Source organism: Nicotiana sylvestris, chromosome 4 (genome assembly GCF_000393655.2).
Source record: "Nicotiana sylvestris chromosome 4, ASM39365v2, whole genome shotgun sequence".
NCBI classification, from domain to species: domain Eukaryota; kingdom Viridiplantae; phylum Streptophyta; class Magnoliopsida; order Solanales; family Solanaceae; genus Nicotiana; species Nicotiana sylvestris.
This window is the reverse complement of record NC_091060.1, coordinates 128,922,425-128,945,083: the sequence shown is the minus strand read 5'-3', so window position 1 is coordinate 128,945,083 and position 22,659 is coordinate 128,922,425. Positions and strand designations below refer to the sequence as shown.

General features: G+C 39.6%; 1 protein-coding gene across 1 annotated transcript; it reads right to left on the bottom strand.

Annotated features, from left to right (window-relative positions):
- Positions 1-212: 212 nt before the first annotated feature.
- On the bottom strand, positions 213-554 carry LOC138890158 (uncharacterized). The gene has a single exon (XM_070173522.1). The coding sequence runs from the start codon at positions 552-554 to the stop codon at positions 213-215; it is 342 nt and encodes a 113-aa protein (XP_070029623.1).
- Between the last annotated feature and the right edge of the window lie 22,105 nt (positions 555-22,659).

Sequence of the window (22,659 nt, the reverse complement as noted above, 5' to 3'; positions counted from 1 at the left end):
ACTAATTGAGAGTCACCAAAGACTTGCAATTGCAACCTCTTCATTTCGACAGCCATTTCAAGGCCAAGTATTAGTGCTTGATACTCAGCAATGTTGTTAGAGCAGAGTTACGTCAACATAAAAGAGTAGGGCAGAACTTCACCTTGAGAAGTGACAAATACTACACCAGCACTAGCTCCTCCGCGATGTGCAGCACCATCAAAGTACATCTCTCATGGAAGCTGAACTTCAATGACCATTGCGTCTTTATGAGGTAGTTCGTTAGTTAGCTGCCAATTATCAGGTATAGGGTGATCTGCCAAGAAGTCTGCTAACGCTTGTCCTTTCATATCCTTTTGTGGGATATATACGATTTCAAATTGTTGAAACTGAAGGTACCACCTTGCCAGTCGATCACTAAGGACAGGTTTTGACATCACGAACTTGATGAGATTTGCTCTAGAAACCAAACGAACGACATGAGCTTGAAAGTAGTGCTTCAACTTTTGGATTGAGAAGACTAGCGCCAAACATAACTTTTCAATTGGCGAATAATTCAACTCACTTGGTGTCATCATCCTACTTAAGTAGTAAAGGGAGTTTTCTTTCCCTTCACTATTTTCTTAGGCCAATAGCGCTCCAACAGACCTTTCTTGTGCTGAAATGTATAGTATCAACGACTTTCCAAGTATAGGGGCTATCAAAACTGGAGGCTTCATCAAGTAGGATTTAATGCTCTCAAAGGCATTGCTACACGCTTGGTCCCATTTGAAAGGGACACCTTTCTTCATAAGGTGACTGAATGGTTGGCACCTCCCAGCTAGGTTTGAGATGAATCTTCTAAGGTATGCTAGCTTTCCTTGCAGACTTTTTAATTCATGAATATTGCGGGGCTCGGGTATTTTAAAAACAACATCCACTTTGGCTTGATCAATTTCGATCTCTTGATGTCGGACAATGAAACTAAGCAACTTTCTGAAAGTAACTCCAAAGGCGCATTTCAATGGATTCATCCTAAGTTTGTACCTCCAAAGCAACTCAAACACCATTCTCAAGTCTTTTAAGTGGTCGCCCCTCTTTCTTGATTTTACTACCAAGTCATCCACATAGCATTCGACATTCTTATGGAGAAGATCATCAAAGATATTCTGCATAGCTCTTTGGTAAGTAGCACCAACGTTCTTCAAGCCAAAAGGCATTACCTTGTAGAAATAAATACCTTTCACAAGCCAGAGACAAGCCAGACAAAATTAGCTTTTCAACCAAAAGGTCAAACAGGTAAGGTCTCACTTATCCCTTGGAAATTTTGATCAAGAGGCATGTAGGAGGGCTTTAGCTCGTATGATAATTATATATGAACAACCCTTTATTTATGTTGAAAAGGATGGATTTAGAGACTTCGTGAGAGCTCTTCAACTTTTATTTCATATTCCATCTCGTGCTACTATGACTAGGGATTGTCTTGAGATTTACCATGATGAGAGACTTGCTTTGAAGTCAATTTTTAATGAATCAGAATAGAGAATTTGTATTACGACTGATACATGGACATCAATTCAAAGAATTAACTATATGTGTGTTACATCACATTACATTGACAAGAATTGGAATTTGCATAAAAAGATATTGAATTTTTGTCCAATTACTAGTCACAAAGGTGAAGATTTAGCTAGTGGTGTTACTAAGTGTTTACTTGAATGGGGAGTGAATAAAGTATTTACTATGACAATTGATAATGCAAGTTCTAAGGATGTCATGGTTAAAGAATTATCCAAACAATTTACTACATGGAACACTAACTTGATGGAAGGTAAGCATGTTCATGTTAGATGTATGGCTCACATCATCAATCTAGTTGTTCAAGATGGGTTGAGAGAAGGGAGTGTATCTGTGGAACGAATAAGGCAAGCTGTTAGGTACATTAGACAATCTCTCGCAAGAAGGAAGAAGTTTAAAGAATGTTGTGATCTCGATAAGATAACTTCTAAAAAATCATTGTGCTTGGATGTTCCTACTATATGGAACTCCACATATTTGATGTTGAAGGTTGCTGCAGTTTATGAGGAAGCCTTTACAAAATTTTGTGATATTGATTATGGTTTGATGTCATGTATTTCTAACTGTATTTGTGAGGATGGATAACCTGCAGGTCCATTTTTAAGTACTGATTGGGATAGTGTAAGGCGTATTGTGAAGTTTTTTGAAATATTTTATGAACTCACCTTGAAGGTATCAGGTACACTTTATATTACGTCTAATATGCACTTTCTTGAGATATGTGTTGTTGGTTCTTCTTTGAAAGAGTTGATGCAAAGTGAAGATACTACCTTGAAAGAAATGACAAAGAATATGAAAGAGAAGTTTGATAAGTATTGGGGGGATCCACAAAAGATGAACAAAATAATTTTTATTTCATGTGTGTTCGATCCACGTCACAAGTTTCAATCTCTTTCGTTTGCTCTTGCTGCTATGTTTGGAGAAACAATAGGTATGAAAATATAAATTGAGGTGAAGACATACATGGAATCTTTGTTCAATGTGTATGCAAAGAAGAATGGTGGTTCTGGTTCATCTCCATCTTCTCCATCTTCCGGTTCATGTCCATATTCTCCATCTCCCCTAGTTCATATCCATCTTCTCCAACTTCATCTACTTCTTCATCATCGCTTTCAAAATTCATGATAAATTTAAAGAAGCATAAGAAGGGTGAAGGAATTGGTTCTAAAACAGAGTTAGATAAAAAATTGGCTGAAGATGTTGAGGAAGACTTTGAAAATTTTAACATTCTGGGGTGGTGGAAGTTGAATTCACCCAGATTTCCCACTCTTGCTGAGATGGCACGTGATGTGCTAGCCATTCCTATTTCTAGTGTTGCCTCAGAATCAGCCTTTAGTACCGGTGGACACATACTTGATCCATTTAGGAGTTCATTGACTCCTAGATTGGTTCAAGATCTTGTGTGTGTCCAAGATTGGCTTCGGAACGAATCAACAACTCTAGTTAAAATTGAAGAAGATTTAGATAATCTTGAACAACTTGAAGCGGGTAAGACTATCTTATTTCTTCTATTACTTTACTTGTGTTTAATGTATACTTATGTTTTGTTTCTTTAGATTATTTTTAAAATAATTTAATCTATTACTATCTTATTCTACAAACTTTATTAATACCGGAAGAGAACCTTGCATCGTCGACATATAGAAGGTAGGAGTTCACCCAGATTTCCCAATATATTTTTGTGGAGGTTCTTGTTTTCTACCCCTTATATGCTTATATTTTCTAGCATTGCATATTGTAATACTCTCCAAACAATAGATTATTAGAACCGGTAAAATGACTAACTTCATGTGTGAACTATGTTGAGTATGTTCTGCCCAGTTTTGTGTGCAAAGTTCTCTATTGTTTTGTTCTACCCAATTCTGCTATGAAGCCTTCATTGAAAACAACTTGTATAGGCTGCTGCATTAGGCTATGTTCTGATGAACATTGAAAATAACTTGTATAGGCTGCTGCATTAGGCTACGGATAATTAGGCAGCTGCATTACCAAGTGCAGTGTTGCATTAGGCTATGTTCTACTGCATATAGGCTGCTACATTAGGCTATGTTCTGCTGCATTCTGCCCAACTTAACATGATACACATTTACTGATCATCTCATTTTTGACAAGTGCAGTATTGCAGAACTTGAAAACGTGCCAGGAATCAGGACTGAGTGCGATGGCCATAGAAGTTAGAACTTGGAACTCTTTTGTGTAATTTATTAAGGAATTCTGGTTGAGGATTTCAGTTCATTAAACATTTCTTTGGGATTTCAATTAATTTTGTTTTGTTATGAAGATTTTGTTTTATTTATGTAATGGATTCTATCACAAGAATTAGGATTTGCAGCTTTCCTTTTCTTCTGCGGGTTAGGACTGATGTTCATGGAGATGAACTATGTTGAACTATTGAATTATTGATGACTTTCTCTTGAACTGTAAGCTATAAATTGGAGGAGTCGAGTATCAAATAACTCCTTTACAGTGTGCTTCATCATGAAGCCTTCATGTCTTACCATAGTTTGGATTAGAATGTCTTAGTAAGTTGCCTAACCACCAAATTTGTTTGCCTAAGTCTGCAACTCTGGCTACAAAACCTGCATTTATGCTTCTGCTCTTGTGTTTCTTCCATTTTGGTTCGTAAAAGAATCTGAATTGAATGAGAATGATTAGTAGAAAACATTGAAAGAATAATGGTGCACTCAAAGGAAAGGTAAAAAAAATTGCAGAATCAAGAAAAGCAGGAATGGAAAACGCAAAAAAGAATAAAAGAAAAGGTCCTTAATAATACGTATAATCCGATCCGAAAATCCGATCACCAACCTATCCGAACTTTAAAATCCGATCCAATCCGAAATAATTCGGATTGCATTTTGTGAAATCTGAAATCGGAAGTTTCAATCTGAAATGTGCTAAATCCGATCCAATCTGATCCATGCAAAGCCTAGTTGAAGGATAGGTGATAACACGGTGGAACATCCTCTAATTCAGCATTATCCCCTATTGAAGATGGAACATCATTCTCGCCTTGTATGGTAACATAATACGAAGAACCCACACTTTCTTCATCTTTGTCCCATTCCTTAGGTTAGACCACAGTATATGGCTTTACCTTCAGTACTTCTTTACATGAAACCACAAGTTTTGTTTGTCGCCTCATTCTAGAAGGAACCAAACTTTGAAAATTCTTATAGGTCTTCTGAATTTTAGGCGAAGCGGGTGTTCTTATGCTTTGAAAGTTTCTCTGGAACTTGTTCCCCTTCTTTAATGGACCCAACCTCTCAAACATGGAGGTCCTCACAGGTGATTTTCCTAGTCGATCAAAGACAGAAGGCTTGTTAGAAGCGGCCGATTCATCTTCTACAGTGATATAATTGATGCTCGCCCTTCTTATGGAGATGCGCACTGGTAACGGTTGCTTGTATCCCAAACCTTCATGTGGTGTCTCGTTGCAGCTTCTGATGGTAGCTTCCCTAACTTTGACGGCTCAATAGGATTGTATCCAGCTTTTGCAAATAGCCTGTAAGCGTTAGGATCAAAACCTTCATCTGTTCGCTTTATAGGGAGTGCCACATTCTGCAAACGATTTTGGGCCACAAACCCTACAAGTGGCTTTGAGGACAACTTTACTGCTTCAATTCATTTTACCAGAAGAGTTAACTCTTTTAGCATGTTAGTTTGGAGATTAGATGATTCACCTTCATCTTTCTTCGTTTTAGGGACATATTGGAGCACATGACTCACTTCCTTGCCATAAGACTCAATACCTCCTCTATAAGATTTATTTGCCTTGGGTTGTACCTCCTCAGTAACATCTTTGACTTTACCAGTAGTCACTTCGGATCTTTTAGTTGTGGGCTCGTCATTCTTGTTTTTTATGACATCATCGGTTTTTAGCTCCTTCACAATGCGGTTCTTCAAGTAGATTTTTGCATCGACGAAGTGTGACTCAGCCTCGGTGAATGGCTCATCATCAACAACTATCTTCTTCTCGACTTCACCCTTGTAGTATTTTAAACATTGATGGTAGGTAGATGAAACCAATTTATTCTCATGTATCCAAGGCCTTCCAAGCAAGAAGTTGTATGAAGTCTTTGCATCGATCATATGTAGTCATGCACTTGATTGCATATCTTCAATGGTGATTTCCATCCTGATTGCACCTATTGCTCTTTGCCCCCTTGGTTGAATCCTTGGATCATCACATGACTTTCTGAGAGTTCGTTCATGTGAATACTAAGTTCTTTCACACTGCAAATTGGCAAAATGTTCACTGAGGATCCTCTATCAACCAAAATTCGATTTACCCTTTCATCACGCATATAGCCAACCATATACGATGGGCTGTTATGAAGAGTGTCACCTAGAAGAAGATCGTCATTTGTGAACGTGACTTTTTCCTCACAAGTATTAACTTCTTGATGAGTGGACTCGATGAGATTTTCCGAAGATGGTGCCAATGGTAGGTCATCACTCTTTTCTTCCCCTTTGTCAGCATGGAAACAAGAGGCATCAATGACCTCATGGAAAATCTTCGTGCGGAACCAACTTGATAAGAGCTCCTCCAAGGTCACTGGATGTCGCGGATTTTGAGGATGGTGCACCTCCACTTTTGCTTTCTTCAAATAATTAACTGGATTCCATCTCCTTAGTATTTTTACCATCATTTTCCTTATTGGTTGCTCTATTGATTCTTTTTGTGGGCTCCTTTTGTGGCGCCTACGGCGAGTCACCAATGTCCAACCTTCATCATTATCATGGTGGTCCACTTCGACTTTGTTATTCTCCAGTAATTCTTCTTCTTTGATTTGTTTTAAACTTCATAACTCATCTAGACTGAATGAGCCAAAGGTGATAGAGACTTGGTTCACACTTGCCTTCTCATCTTCAAGCAATTTCTTTTCACGGGCCAAGTCCATAACTTTGTCCTTGAAGACAAAGCACTTATCCATAGGGTGGCTTACAAGTCGGTGATATTTGTAGTAATTTGGGTCATTCATTTTCCCAGCTTCATTTGGTCGCTTCATCTCTGGAAGCTCAATGAGATTTAACTCGAGGAGTTCTTCGAAAATGGCTAGCACATTAGAATCCAGAAATGGGTACTCTTTCTCTTGCATTTCTTTAGAGTCAACTTTCCACTTGGCTTATCTTGAAAAGAAGTGGATTTCATACTCTGCTTCTTGCTCACCTTCGTCGTGAACTTCACAGGTAACGTGTTGACATTCATAGCTTCTTTGCTTTCAGACTTGGGTACGAACTTTCCCCACTTCCTGACTTCTTGCTTGTCATTCCCTTTGCGAGGTTCATAGATGTGCAGCCTTTCATTTCCAGCGGAGGCCATGCTCAATTCCATGTCATGGGCATGAGTTCCAAGTTCTTCAAATATGCCAGGCTTGATACCTTGCAAGATGTAGCGTAGTCCCCAATGCATGCCTTGGATGCACATCTCTATGCCTGAAGCTTCACTAAGCCTATCTTTAAAGTTGAGGTTTGCATTCCTCGAATGATTGTCGCGCCCCCTTTTCCCCCCTTCCAAACGGAGAGGAGTTTCCAGGTTTCGACATTCATGGGATGTAACAACTCATTTCCTCTTTGGGAATTGGGTATTTTGAAGAGTCACCACCTAATGGTTTGAGGCGCATTAGGACACCTATAGAGTTCATTTACAACTATGTTTGATAACCAGAGATTGGGTAAGGGCTAGAAATCCTAAAGGGAAGGCGTTAGGCACCCCTCAGGATGTACTAGTGTGGTTCCCAGCCAGACAGTCTTTGTGAATTTGTGCAATTAGCAAGCAAACAAGTAAGGCTCAAGTAAGAGGGGATTTAAGTTAAACACACAAGCGTTTGAAACAATTATTGAAAGGCAAGTTTTGAAAGAGTTATAGACTAAACATGCTTATAAAAAATAAAAGGGGGTCCCAGGTTTGTTCATAATATGGATCACCTCAATGTAATACCCGGTATGACACTCCATAGAAGAGGAGATACACGTGGTATTAGTGCACCAGTCATCATATCCATATCTAACCTCCCACCCCGTTAAGGTATTAAAGTGCGGATTGGTCTCGACCTCTATTGCATGTTATTACCCATCCCATTCTTATCAGTCCTGAAGGAGTTTAGGACTACTATTCCTATAAGAGGGAGGGTTTTAGGCCGACTTTTAGGTTTAAAGGTAAAAGGCTAAGGCGACATACAAAAACACGTAAGACTGCATTTTGAAGGGGGAACATATAAACAATTAGAGGGCTCATGTATACCTCCACAAACAATGCATATAAATAGCATGACTTAAACACAGTTAAGGTCTAAGCTTTAAAAATCCTAAAGCAGAGTTTGAGTCAGAACCATATTCATTATATAACTTAGAAAAGAAGTCTGAATCAGGTCTGCCTGCTGGTTGTAGCAGTTGGTAATTAACAAAGGCAGTTCCAGTTTTATTTAAGTAGTTACCTAAGGCTCGCCTAGGCGTAACAATGATGTCCTATGAGCATGATATCTATATTGATGCAGTAAAGCAATGATTAATTTTAAATAGGCGATTTGGATCCTATAGGCATACTTTCTAATGATATGGATTAACACAAAAAGAGTAGGTTATTTAATCTGATTCAGACAGGCACGAGTCAAACTGATTTTTAATTAAACTGGTTTTAGACCTTATAGGCATGATCTCTAAGGGAAACAATTCTGAATACATACTGTAATGAAAATTGCATTTTTTCAAATACTTTACATCCTATAGGCATGGTTTCTAATTGTGTGAAAGTGAAGCATGCGGAATTTATTTTAAACCAGAGCAGATCCTATAGGCATGATATCTAACAGGCCACGTTTGGAATTAAAAAAGGCCCTATAGGCATGTTATCTACCAATTTATCCCACAACATACAACTACACACCCTTTTTACTAATCAACCCATAACTGTTTACAAATTATTACAGCCCAAGTGATTGAATTACAAAAGAAGTGCAGAAATAAGAACTACAACCAAATGAAACCTGATCTTGACTTCCTCTCTGAGCTATGTAATGAACCACTTCAGCCAATATTTCAAAGCCTTTCTCTTACCTCGGTGTGTCAAAGTTCCCTAAGGACCTCATGGGATCCCGGGCAGTGCTTACACCGAGGTTTGCATAGCCAGACAGAAATGAGTGCAGTGTGGAAGGACCAACCCTTATGTATGCAAGTTCAAAGGGAGCTCAAGGGTCCCAAGGCAAGGCTCACACAAGAGGGGCAGAACCTAGGTTCTAAGAATATAGTGGAAGTGCTGAACATAGTTGAAAAGGATTTATTTAAAAAAGCTGGACTGACAGTCCATTTTTTTAAAGCAATTAGAGGTAGAGGTGATTGAAATTAGTTTGTAGTGCACAGATTTAAAAACCACACAGAATCAGTAGTCGTTCAAAGGGGGCAAGGGATTTTGGAGATACATTATATGACCCCAGCAGTGGTCTGGTTTGGTCATGCACAGTAATAGCTAATGCTGGCATGGCCACAAACCAACCAAAGGAACACAAACACATTGAGGGGATGTGGGGGTTTGGGGTTCATAAGACAGAGTATGCTTTAAAACACACATAGGGGAAGCACTAATCTAAAGGAAACGGGAGCATATTGCAGCATGCTAATAATGTAACTTGATTGCAGAACTATAAACAGAAATAGACAAGAATAAGAAAATGAAGCAACTAAAGAAGCAAATTGTTGTTGAGGCTTAAAAATTAACTAGGACATACTGGTAGAGAAACAAGGTGCAGAAAGGTAAAGCAAGCAAGATTCCACAGTCTAGCCTTGGCTTTCAGCCGACTAGACAAAGCAGATGAACAAGTACCAGTAAAGAAAGAGAGAGCTTTTTGAGTGTAAGTGTGTGTTCTGAACTCAAATTGTTCGTGTCGTTGGAAGAAGAGAGGGTAGGGTATTTATAGTATTGAAAACGAGTGAAGAATAAGGTAATAAGTAAAGTCTTAACACAAACATGGTAATCACAATCAGAATCAGTTAACATAAGTGATTCCCTTTAATTAAAGAATCACAGCTTAACGGATACTAACAGGGTTAATTAAGGAAAGAAATCAATTTGAGACAGATTGATTCTTGCCATATAAGGGGGCAGTAAAAGAATGAAGTAAATGACTGAGTCTAAGTACAAAAAATATGCTTAATTTTGGGAAAGTATTCAGTAAGATCAAACATCACAGTAAAGGAAAGGAATCAATTAATTTAAACAAATGAGTAAAACATTAGGGTCTATAAGGGAACCCTTTGCAATCAGTCACAACATTGAGGGAGTCAGAATCAATCATGAAAGGCTCATGATTCTGCACCTCAACATATAAATAGCAGGAATGAATAGGCATGCAGGGTCAAACATGTTGACAAAAAAAAGCAACACAAACATACAGTATCAGTAGGGGTAAGCTAGGATTCAGTAGTAAATGAGACCTATTCGAAGTACAGTAGTCAAGTAGGTCAAGTAGTCACATAGAATCAAAAGTGAAGAAGAACATAGTAACAGGTAAGAGAGTCAGAAGCAAGTAAAGACCTTCAGACTTATAGTAATAAGCGAGGAAAACTCTTTTAAGAAATTAGGGCTTCGACAGTAGTCGAGTTTAAGAGATGATAAGAACTCAGAATCAGATAAGTCAAATAAGGAAAAGAGAGTCAGAAACAAAGATGAATTGGGTTCATGTGAGGATGCAAAGAGAATTGAGAGAAGAGGGATTCAAGGGCGGCGTTTGATAAAAAATGAATTAGGGTAATGGGTCGTTTAGGTTTATTTTAGGAAGGGTAACAGTGGCCGTTGATCTGAATGATCAACTACCTATATTAAAAGGGTAGGTGGGGAATCCGGGTTTGGGTTGGTTGAAATTGGGTTGGGGTAGGGTTTAATTGAAATTGGGCAGGGGAAATTGGTTTTAATTTGGGGTTAATTTTAGGCTAAAATTGAAATACAATTGGGCTATTATTTAAATAGCCAATTTTCCACCTTTTAAATTACAAAAAATAGTAAATAAATTTCTGAGAATAAATTGAAAGCACAAAAATGATTGACAGTATGTAAATAACAATTTAAAAATATATGGCTTAATTTTATAAATATAAAACACAATTAAATCTTAAAAGGCTAATATTGCAATTATATGCAATTAGCTTTAAAAAATACCAAATAAAAATTGTAAAAATTATCTTAGCCATGTTTTGGTATAAATACGAGAATCCAATAAATGAATCATCAAAAATAATAATTTTGAAAATAATTGTTGAGATTTTACGGATGAAAAAGGGAAATAGATTGATTTAAAAACCTTCAAAAATTATGAAAAAATAATAAAACTTTTGGATATGCTTATATATGCATATATATATATATATATATATATATATATATATATATATATATATATATATATATATATATATGCTATTTTGAAGATATTTTGCAGATTGCAAATATATAGGAAAAAATTGGGTATCAACAGCTGCCTCTCTTTACCCGGGAATGATGAAAGAGTTGTCGGGTAAAGATATCATGGCCAATTTTGACCGAGCAAAATGGTTTGAAGAGGTTTAGGTTGCACCCTGGCTTTTGAGCTGCCTACATATCCCTGATTTTACAGGGATCAGGTCGTATGTAGTTCAGGATTCGTTGGTAGAGTATGCCGATGGAGACTTTTTCAAGAATGGACGCAAGATCCAGGGCGGGGTGAGTGGACGACTTGTGGGAATGGTTAAGGTTTGATATGTCTACGGGAACTAGAGCGGGATTGATCCTACCAGGATGGTCGTTGCTCGCCGATTCACCTGCAATGAAACAATACAAGCGTATTCTGTTCATAAATTTAAACATGATGCAAATTCCTGTCAGACCATGAATGTTGTCTTTGGACGGTTAGGATGACGTCCTTAGACCATGACGTCCTGGGCCATGAAATGTATGACAAAGGATTCACAGGCCATGAAATGATGCTCTCGGGCTATGAGGATGGTGCCTCCGAACCATGATGCCTTTGAATAATGATATGCAAAAGATTGAAAGGGATCCTCAGGCCATGACATGGTGTTCTCGGACTATGAAGATGGTGCCTCTGAACGTTGACGCCTTCGGATGAGTTGGCAATATTTCAGCCCATGAAGGATGCAGTAGCATGATACGGACAAGACAGAGCTTAGTCTTGCGATTTGAAGGGCAGATTTTAGCCTATAAGAAAAGCGAAGTAAATAGTGCTTGGGATAGTGCTTAGTTTCGAAGAAGACGGGAGGCAGAGATTTGCCTCTAAAGGCAAAATGATAGCCTTATGCAAGATGCAAATGCAGAGAGAGGTAGAGTTTAACCTTGGAAGGCAGAACGATAACCTTATGCGGATTGAAAGGTAGAATAGTACAAAAATGCAAATACAGATGGAGACAATGTTTAGTCTCGGAAGGCAGAAAGGTAGCCTTATGCAGATTGGAAGGCATAATAGTAGTCTTATGCAGAAATGCAAATGCAGATGGAGATAGCGTTTAGTCTCGGAAGGCAAAATGGTAGCCTTATGCAGAAATGCAAATGCAGATGGAGACATCGTTTAGTCTCGGAAGGCAGAAAGGTAGCCTGATGCAGAAATGCAAATACAGATGGAGACAGCGCTTAGTCTCGGAAGGCAGAAAGGTAGCATTATGCAAAAATACAAATGCAGATGGAGGTAGAGCTTAACCTCGGAAGGCAAAATGGTAGCCTTATGCAAGAAGTAAAATACAAATGATAGCAGATTTTCTTAGCTGGTAGCAGATTGTGGCATTGTGATCATTGGGAGCATTGTGACTTTGGAGCATTACTTATGTGCTGATAGCAAATGTTGGCAAGTGCAACGGTTCGGAGAGTCGTACTCATGGACGTACAGTATGTCTAATGATTTTGCAATCCTAGTGCTTGCATCCAAAGAAAAATTGTGAGTTTTGTAAAGGGGGGAAGGTTAGTTCGTATCCCCGCTGGCTTTTCTTGACCTGCTCGGCTTTAATCTGGTGATACGGCATGTATCATTGGGGTAGCGTTGCTAAACAAAGCAGTTTCGATAATAAACATGCAAATGATTTTTTTTTGTAAAAGTATGACATAAATGTATAATAAAAAATGGTTTTATATGAATCGGCGACTGTGACGTGGTTCGGGACATTACAACCTCTCTTGCTATGGAATTTTGAGGGTCTTCCTCAAAATTCTTCCCCAGTTTAATGGGTTGACGCTTCTGACTATTACTTGCGATGATCCGCTGAAATTACTTCGGAATTTTGAGGGTCCTCCTCCAAATTCTGCCCCAGTTTCCAATTGCGGGGGGAAATGAAAATTTTATTGAACTGTGACCGAACCCATAGGGCTGCCTACGTATCCCCTATTAAATGGGAATCAGGTCAGGCGTAGTTCAATTTACATCATAAAAGGCAAGCACAAAGATTACACATAGTAGCACTTGACTGCATCTGAATTAATCGGCTTTGGCCAGACTTCTCCGTCCATTTCTATAAGTATGAGGGCTCCTCTTGTCAGAACCCAGTGAACCATGTATGAACCCTGTCAGTTGGGAGAGAACTTCCCTTTGGCTTTATCTTGATGCGGAAAAATTTTCTTTAACACCAGCTGCCCCGGTGTGAACTGTCTTGGGTTGACTCTTTTGTTGAAGGCTCTGGATATTCTGTTCTGATAGAGTTGACCATGACAAACTGCATTCATTCTCTTTCCATCTATAAGAGCTAGTTGCTCAAAATGACTTTTTACTTACTCTGCATCGTTGAGCTCAACTTCATGTATGATCTTTAGGGAAGGAATTTCTACCTCAGCGAGAATGACAACCTCTGTACCATAAACCAGCATATAGGGGGTTGCCCCGGTTGATGTGCGGACTATGGTGCGATACCCAATAGAGCAAATTATAATTTTTTGTGCCACTGTTTATGCTTCTCTATCATTTTCCTCAATATCTTCTTGATATTCTTGTTGGTGGCTTTTACTGCTCCATTCATTTGAGGCCTGTAGGCTGTTGAATTCTTGTGTCTGGTTTTGAAAGTTTCACACATAGCTTTCATCAAGTCGTTGTTGAGGTTGGAGCCATTATCAGTAATGATTGACTCTAGAATTCTGAATCGACAAACAATGCGGTCGCGGACAAAATCTGTCACGACTTTCTTGATTACTGCTCTGTAAGATGCTGCTTCGACCCATTTGGTGAAATAGTCGATGGCTACTAGGATAAACTTGTGTCCATTGGAAGCGACAAGCTCGATCGGTCAAATAACATCCATCCTCCAAACGGCAAACGACCATAGTGAGCTTGTTGCATTAAGCTTATTTGGAGGTACCTTTATCATGTCTGCATGTATCTGACAGCGGTGGCATTTCCGGACATACTGGATACAGTCCGTTTCCATAGTCATCCAAAAGTAACTAGCCCGAAATATCTTCTTTGCTAAGACAAAACCGTTCATATATGGACCGCAGGTCCCAACATAAAATGCTTATATTTCTCTGCCTGATTTGAAAATATTGATAATCTTCATTATCTGGGTGCCTTGTACCCCTCTTCACCTTACTTCTTTTACTTGTTGAAACTTGTATCTAGCTTCTGAATCCCTCATAGATTTTCACCATATTCGTGAATAGATATCCTTGCCTTAAGGCTCCTTATTAAGAAGCATACACATCTTAGTACACACACGATCTGTTGAAGACCTCATATTTACTCATCATAAGTATGATGTGAAATCGAGTTCCTCTGACTCAACTCTTTCACATCCACATGTAATCTCTTACCAACTATCTTTGTGGAAGTAGGTATCGTTGTATTATGACTAAAGTCGAATTTAGGAGTTTGAATTCTTACAACTGAGCTCTACTGCACGATCTAGAGTAAGAAGAAAGAGTGACAGACCTAAATGCCCTGTAGCCTCCTGCTTATAAGTGTGGTGCACAACACACCCATAAACAAGACTCTACTAGACACGGCTTGTAGACTCCCTAGGACAGAACTGCTCTGATACCACTTCTGTCACGACCCAAACCGAAGGGCCGCGACGGGCACCCGGTGCCTTACTCAACCGAGTACCAACGTAACATATCTTTCTTATCATGTTATCATGAGTAAATGAGCTAGAAAACTCGTCCTGAGATAACAAGAATAAAACATAAGGGAATAGTCAACATATGAAGACCCAACATGATATACAAACTAATATATGTGACATACGGGCCTATAAGGCCGACATGACCATTAGTAAACTCGAAACATAGGCCGACAAGGCCATACAATTATCCATACACCTGACATATGTCTACAAGCCTCTAAGAGTACATAAAATCATAAAGGTCGGGACAGGGCCCCGCCATATCAATCAATACATATCCAAAGCATACTGACCAAATAGGCAACTCCGGAGCAAGTGGAGTGCACCAACACCTTCGCTGAGCTGATAGCCTACTAGGAGGACTGTCAACCTATCAATCGGGACCTGCGGGCATGAAATGCAGCGTCCCCAGGCAAAAGGGACGTCAGTACGAATAAAGTACCGAGTATGTTAGGCAGGAAAGCATAAACAAGAACAGTAATGTAAAGAGAGAGATAGAGGAGATACAACCTGTAACATCAGAGTGCCTCTGGGGGTTACTGATATGAAATGCATAATACATATATATACATAAACTTTTTAAAACATTCGCCTCTGTGGGCATCATCATCATCATATCGTACCCGGCCTCAAAGAGGACTCGGTAAAAGCGTACCCGACCATCATAAGGTTCGGTAGAATCGTACCCGGCCACGTGGAGCTCGGTAAACCCAACTGATCAGTGGTTGCACAATAGGTGTCGTACCCGGCCGACTATAGAGCGGCTCGGTAGAGTAAAATAGATACTATATATAATGCATGCTAGACTCATGGAATCACCTTCTAAACCTTTTGGAGTGACTTAAGAACACTATGGACATCCATACCCTCAATATGAACCTTAGTAGGATTCAAGGATCATACACACTTGCTTAGAATAATTTTATAAGGAAAGAACAACATGGACAACCTTAGTTGCTAGGAGTAGATCCGTTATGAAGTAGCGTATTCATTTCACTTTAGATCATGCCAAAAGAAAGAAGAAAGTGCCTTAACATACCTTAAACCCGTTGAGTCCTTAATCACTTCCAAGCAACTCTTCAAACAAGTCAACTCAATCTATCATAGTATAAGGAGATTCAAAATCAGTGCTGAGCAAAGGCTAAGTCTATAACTTAAGCTAGTAGCTCGTTTACGTAAATTTTGGCAGCTTCTCCCTTGAAACAAGGGCCTCCTCCAATACCATATACAAAAAACAATGACCAGAGCAATCCATCAATACATAATTATCAATATCAAGACACCATATAACAACAACAAGTCACAACTACATTACGACGAGCGGCAAGCTCCAATTGGAATCCGTATACCCCTTATCAATCCTTATAGACTTCTTCCTTCAACATAAAAGTATCATTAACATGATAATGAAGTCATTAATCAATGATTCCAGCCTTAAACCATATATTTATAACAACGAAAATAATCCACAACTTCAACTATCCTCAATTAGCAACTTTATTCACTAGTTCATGTCTAGCCCATCCATTTAACTTAATCAACACCAAGATAACCTTAGGAACAAGTAATAACACAATATAAATACCTTCTACAATAACTTCAAGTCAAAATCCCAGTTATATTCAGTTTACAACAACCCTTAATAGCAATACAACACCATAGAAGTGACTTAAGCTAATCCAAGTATTATCTTGTAGTTTATCATCCTAACAACTTAACCAACATACAAGCAAGCTTAAGAACAATTAGTAGGCTGTTATACTCACCTTATAAAGCAGCAACAATTTGGAATTTCATCCAAATACAGCCCACAACAATCCTCAATGACAACACAACCTCAAAGAGGTGTTGTTCTTCACTAGAACTAAGTTTTGATGTTGAAATATGGTGTAATCACTTCAAACCCTTGTGGTATATGTTTAGGAGGGTTAATAGAAGTTTGGAGACGAATTTTAGTTGAAATATGAGAAAAAATAGGCGTCCAAATCGTTTATAAATTGAAGTAGGTCAACCACCGCCTAAGTGGGTCCCATTGGGAGCTGCTTGCGCGGTCTCGCGAAAACACGAATATCTCTCTACTCCGATGTCGTATTGACAAACAATTTAATGTGTTAGAAACTAGACTCGTAGATCTTCAATTTAGTAGTTAGAACACCCCATGATTCCAAGTATATTTGGAGAAATTCTCAGATACATTGGACCTAAATTTCAGCAAATTTATGAATGTAACTTGTGATGACCTTTGCCAACTCTTGTTCCACAACTTGCTTGCCTTCAAAATGTAGAAAATGATTATCATACGACTAAAATAACTCATAGAATAAGCTCCTTATCATGTTAAGAACCCTAGTCTCACCCCAAAGTACATGTTATAACATTCCAAACTTATCGACTTTTGACGAAACTTATTTTCTTCAATTGGTTTAGCTTCTAAGATTTACAACCCTTTTGGTACTCGTTATTCATGATCTTAAATATTTGTAACCTCCAAGGTAACATGATTAACTTACTTTATTTGCTTCCAAATATAATCTCATTTCCGAGATTACATCAACAACTTACGACGTACTCTCACGTATGAAAACTTGGGGTGTAACACCTTGAAAATTTCTACCCTATCAAAAAACATTCTCCAACCGTCATAGGATTATGCAATGTCTTCTCCTATGAATGATACCTCTTCATCAGGAAAATATGTTTTCAGGGGTTCGTATTCTCCATCCACGGGATTCTCAGCAAGGTGGTCTGCTAGTGCTTGTCCCTTGACCGCTTTCTGAGTTACATAAATAATGTCGAACTCACTTAACAGGATTTTCCACTTGGCTAGATTGCCAATGGGCATGGGCTTCTGAAAGATGTACTTCAAAGGATCTATCTTTGATATGAGATATGTAGCATAGGCACAGAAGTAATGCCTCAACTTCTGAGCTACCCAGGCCAAAGCATAACAGGTGCATTCCAATAAAGAATACCGGGCCTCATATGGGGTGAACTTCTTACTGAGGTAATAAATGGCCTGCTCCTTCCTCCCCGTTTCATCATGCTGCCCCAGAACGCAACCGAAAGGTCCATCCAACACTGCAAGGTAGAGTAGTAAGGTCTACCTAGCTCGAGCGGACTAAGATTGGTGGTGTTGATAGGTACTCCTTGATTTTGTCGAAGGCCCTATGGCAGTCATCAGTCCATTTGGTAGCGGCGTCCTTCTTCAACATATTAAGATCGACTCGCAAATAATTGTAGACTGTGCTATGAATCGACTGATGTAGTTGAGCCTTCCTAAGAAACTCATCACATCCTTCTTGTTCTTTGGCGGTGGTAGTTCTTGAATGACTTTGAATTTTGATGGATCCAGTTATATTCCTCGGTGACTCACAATAAACCCAAGTAATTTTCCAGCAGGAACCCCAAATGCGCACTTTGCGGGGTTTAGTTTCAGGTTGTACCTCCGTAGTCTATTGAAGAACTTCCTCAGATCTTCCATGTGATCAGTGGCCTTCTTGGACTTGATAATAACATCATCTACATATACCACTATCTCATTGTGTATCATATCATGGAAAATGGTAATAATGGCCCTCATGTAGGTGGCCCCTGCATTCTTCAGGCCGAACGTCATCATTTTGTAACAGTACATTCCCCACGGTGTAATGAATGCCGTTTTCTCAACATCTTCTTCATCCATCCAGATCTGATGATAACCAGCGAAATAATCTACAAATGACTGCAGTTCATGCTTGGCGCAACTGTCAACAGGATGTGTATATTCGGCAAAGGGAAGTCATCTTTCAGACTGGCCCGGTTGAGATCCCGATAGTCGATACAGACTCTGACCTTCCCATACTTCTTTGGCACCGGCACGATGTTGGCTAACCATGTTGGGTATTCTACTACCCTGAGAACCTTAACTTTGACCTGCTTGGTGACTTCTTCCTTGATTTTCAAACTCATACCAGGCTTGAACTTTCTAAGCTTTTGTTTTACCGGTGGACATGTCGGATCGGTAGGCAGTTTGTGAGACACAATAGATGTCTCAGACTAGTAATGTCATCATACGACTAGGCGAATATGTCCTCATATTCCTTTAGAAATTTTGTGTATTCTTTCTTTTCTGATGGCGATAGGTGAACGCTGATTCGTGTTTCCTTGATGTTTTCTGTATCTCCCAGGTTAACAGTTTCGGTCTCGTCCAGGTTGGACTTAGGTCTATTTTCAAAATTCTCAACTTCTCTGACAATCTCGTCAGGTATGTCATCCTCCTCTGAATCATTGTCCATTTGTTGCGTTGTCTCATTGCATGTCACAGTTATTGGTTCATCAAGATAAGTAATAGTAATGCTGTATAATTAAAGTAATGAGAGAAAACGATAATGAGTGTTGATTCATAAGAAAAGTCAAAATTCTTTGATAAATTGCATGACTATTTTGAACATTGAAGATCTTATTGCAAGAATTGAAAATGCAAAAAGAAAATCATTTAGTAAATAAAAACGGTGCATGATGCTTGTTATAGCCTTGGTACCCCGAGGCTCATCGGACTCTAGTTATCCTGATGGTCCAATTATTGAGGCGTGCCCCTCTACTCGCAGCCTATATGGAAGGGCCTTCCTCCCCCTCCTCCTCGAGAACAATACAACAATCCATTTCATTGTCTTCTAGGAACAAGTTCTTCATTGCTGCAAGTGCTTCTTCTTCGTCTGACCCATAAACAATGTGAGCCTATTGGAAAGTTTGCTCCAGATGTGGTATTGGCTGCTCCAGTGGATAGTAAAGACCGCGCCATGGTGGCGAGCAGTTGTTGAATTCTTCCCAGGTGTAATCATATCCTAGACCGAAAGTAGCACCATGCTTCTTGAGTTTTATGGGCTTAGAGATTCCCTGGAGGTTCTTGCCGAGCCTTTTGCCGGGTTCATACCCGTTTCAATTTAGTATGCTCTCGATTTTGTTATCCCACCACTCGTCTTTATCGATAGCATTGACCCGTTCAATGTGGTGGTAAGTCTTTCCACCCAGCTTCCTTTTCCCTCGATTTTCGGAATGGTCTGGCGACTGTATATAGGGTTGCTACCGTCGCCGTGAATGATCACTTCCTAGTGATTCCATTCGCATTTTACTGCCTGATGCAGCATTGATGCTACGGCCCCAGCGGCATGAATCCATGGCCGCCCCAGCAGTAAATTGTAAGATGTTGGCACATCTATCACCTGGAAATCGACGTCGAACCATGTTGGTCCCATTTGAAAACATAGAACAATCTCACCAATGGTGGACCTCTGAGAACCATCAAAGGCTTTCACATTGATAGCTCCATCTTTTATCTCGTGTAGTCCTTTACCCAACTTCTTGAGTGTTACCAGTGGACAAATGTTGTGACTGGAACCTCCATCGATCAGGATTCTGGTGATGAAATAGTCTTCGCATTGCACGGTGATGTGCAGTGCCTTATTGTGCCCTAACCCTTCAGGTGGAAACTCGTCCTCATGAAAAGTGATTTTAAGGCTTTCCAACACTTGTCCTACCATGTTAGCCATTTCCCCGCCAGTGATGTTGCTTGGTATGTATGCTTTACTGAGCACCTTTAACAGAGCATTCTTGTGTGCCTCGGAGTTTTGCAGCAAGGAGAGGATGGAGATTTGTGCTGGCATCTTGTTTAACTGGTCGATGACCAAATACTCCTTGGCCTGTATTTTCTCCAAAGGTTGTCTGGACGTGTCTCAATGATGGGTGGCCGGTTGGAGGACTGCTTGCTTGACTCAGATAGATGTTCAAGGGTATAGAATATACCAGTTTTTGTCATACCCTGTGCTGCAACAGTCTCTTCAAACCTGACCTTGCCTTTCCTTCTCACTTCGATTGTATAGTCCTAGGGTACAACCTTTGTATGGAACGGTGTCATGGTTGACATTGCCACTGGGATTGATGTGGATATCCTCACCCCGAACGGAGCATGTGCCCTGGGTGACAAAACTGCAACATCAAATGGTGTGGGTGAATTTGCCGGAGACATGAATTCGACCTCAATTGGTGTTGGTGTCTTTGCAGATGACGTTGCTTCAAACTCAAGTGGCACAGACATATTCACCTCAGCATCCTCATATGGTTGAATCTGGACTATGATGGGATTGAGAGTAACTACTGGCTTCTTTGGGTCATCGCCTTCTACGATCAACCCGATTGATCCCTCGGGATCCCAGTCATCTTCTATTTCAATCATGCGGATACCTCCACCCTTATGGTCTGGCAGAGGGTTGTTGCGGACATTTAGAGCGGGTTTCTTTGCCATAATAATCTTGTTATCAATCAAGGACTGTATCTTGTCCTTCAAGGAGCGGCACTCACCAATGGTGTGCCCTTTCATGTTGGAGTGGTATGCCCAGAATTTGTTTGGGTTAACCCACTGAGAAGGATTCTCGGGGGTTGCAGCAGGGATTGGGGTGACATAACCAGCAACTTTGAGTCTCTCATACAACTGGTCAATAGGTTCGGCAATGGCTGTATATTATTTTGGAGGTCTGCGATCAAAATTAGGTCGAGGTCTAGGGAAGTTTTGGCGTGCAGGAGGTGATTGATAGTGGGATGCTTGAGCATTATAGGTTTGGTAGACATGAGCGGGTTGGGAGTATTTGGGTGAAGTAGGTTGATATGTAGGAGGTGGTGGTGATTGATAAATTGGTGGTGGAGCTTGGTATGATGGTGAAGGTACTTGGTAATTTGTGGTTGGCTGATATATAATGTCACGACCCAAAATCTAACTAGTCGTGATGACACCAAACCCATACTGCTAGGTAAGCCAACTCATCAAGTCCAATACAATATAACTTACTGAGGAAAAATAAATGATCTCTTATACACCTCCCCAGGACTAGTAGTACAAATCATGAGCTTCTAAGAATAGAGTTTACAATGCTGATATGAAAAAAAATACATCATCTGTTTGACAAATACATAAACAGAGTTTAAAATTCTAAGGCTACCATGAACTAGAGGTAGCTACAACAGTGATGCCGATACATTTTCCAAGTCAGCTCCCATAGAGCACCGCAACGTCGACATCCGAAATCTGCATGCAATGTGCAGGAAGTGTAGTATGAGTACAACCGACCCCATGTACTCAATAAGTAACAAACCTAAACTTAGGTTGAAAGTAGTGACGAGCTTGTACCAAGGTTGGTCCACACCAATATCCAGTAACATCTCATAACAATATAATTAATGTATCATAAGGAATAACTCAATAATAAAATGCTCAGCTCGTTCACAGTTCCAAAAAAAATACTTTCTTTTCAAGTATAATAGTAAAACTCAATTCTTTTTACTGAAATCACCAAAATATGAGTAAGTCTGAAAACTATGATCTTTCCCATAAAACTTTCTTTCAAAATAGGATATTTCATTCTTTCAAACGGCATGAGGAAAGTACATCCCTATGCCTATATTTCAATGTGCATGCCAATGCAAAATAGTGACAAAACCATATGCATACTCTCAGAGTATCAATTCACTCAGTCCTCCCTATCACTCAATCCTCTCAGTCACTCATGCCTCACAATCACTCAATCCTCCCAAGTCACTCGGCACTTGCACTCAGTAGGTACCTGCGCTCACTGGGGGTGTGCAGACTCTGGAGGGGCTCCTTCAGCCCAAGCGCTATAACAAGCCATCTCGTGGCATAAATAAATGAGGCCATCGACCTCACTCAGTCATAAATCAGTAACAATATGTTGCGGCGTGCAGCCCGATCCCATAATCATCCTCACAATTGGGCCCTTGGCCTCATTCAGTCATCAATCTCTCCAGTCTCTCGGGCTCAAGATGTCATGAAAATCAACCCAAAAATGATGATATAATGTATTAATAATAACAACTGAGACTGAGATATTATATGAATAAATAAATATGACTGAGTATGAAATATCAATGAAATTAGTAAGATGACAACAATAAACGACCACTATGGGTCCCAACAATATCGGCATAAAGCCTAAACATGATATCTAACATGATGTACAACTCAATTTACTTATCACATGGTGAAAACACAGA

What these genes read in the sequence shown, in the direction of transcription:
- LOC138890158 (XM_070173522.1), bottom strand. Translation starts at nt 554, where the DNA reads ATGACACCAAGTGAGTTGAATTATTCGCCAATTGAAAAGTTATGTTTG.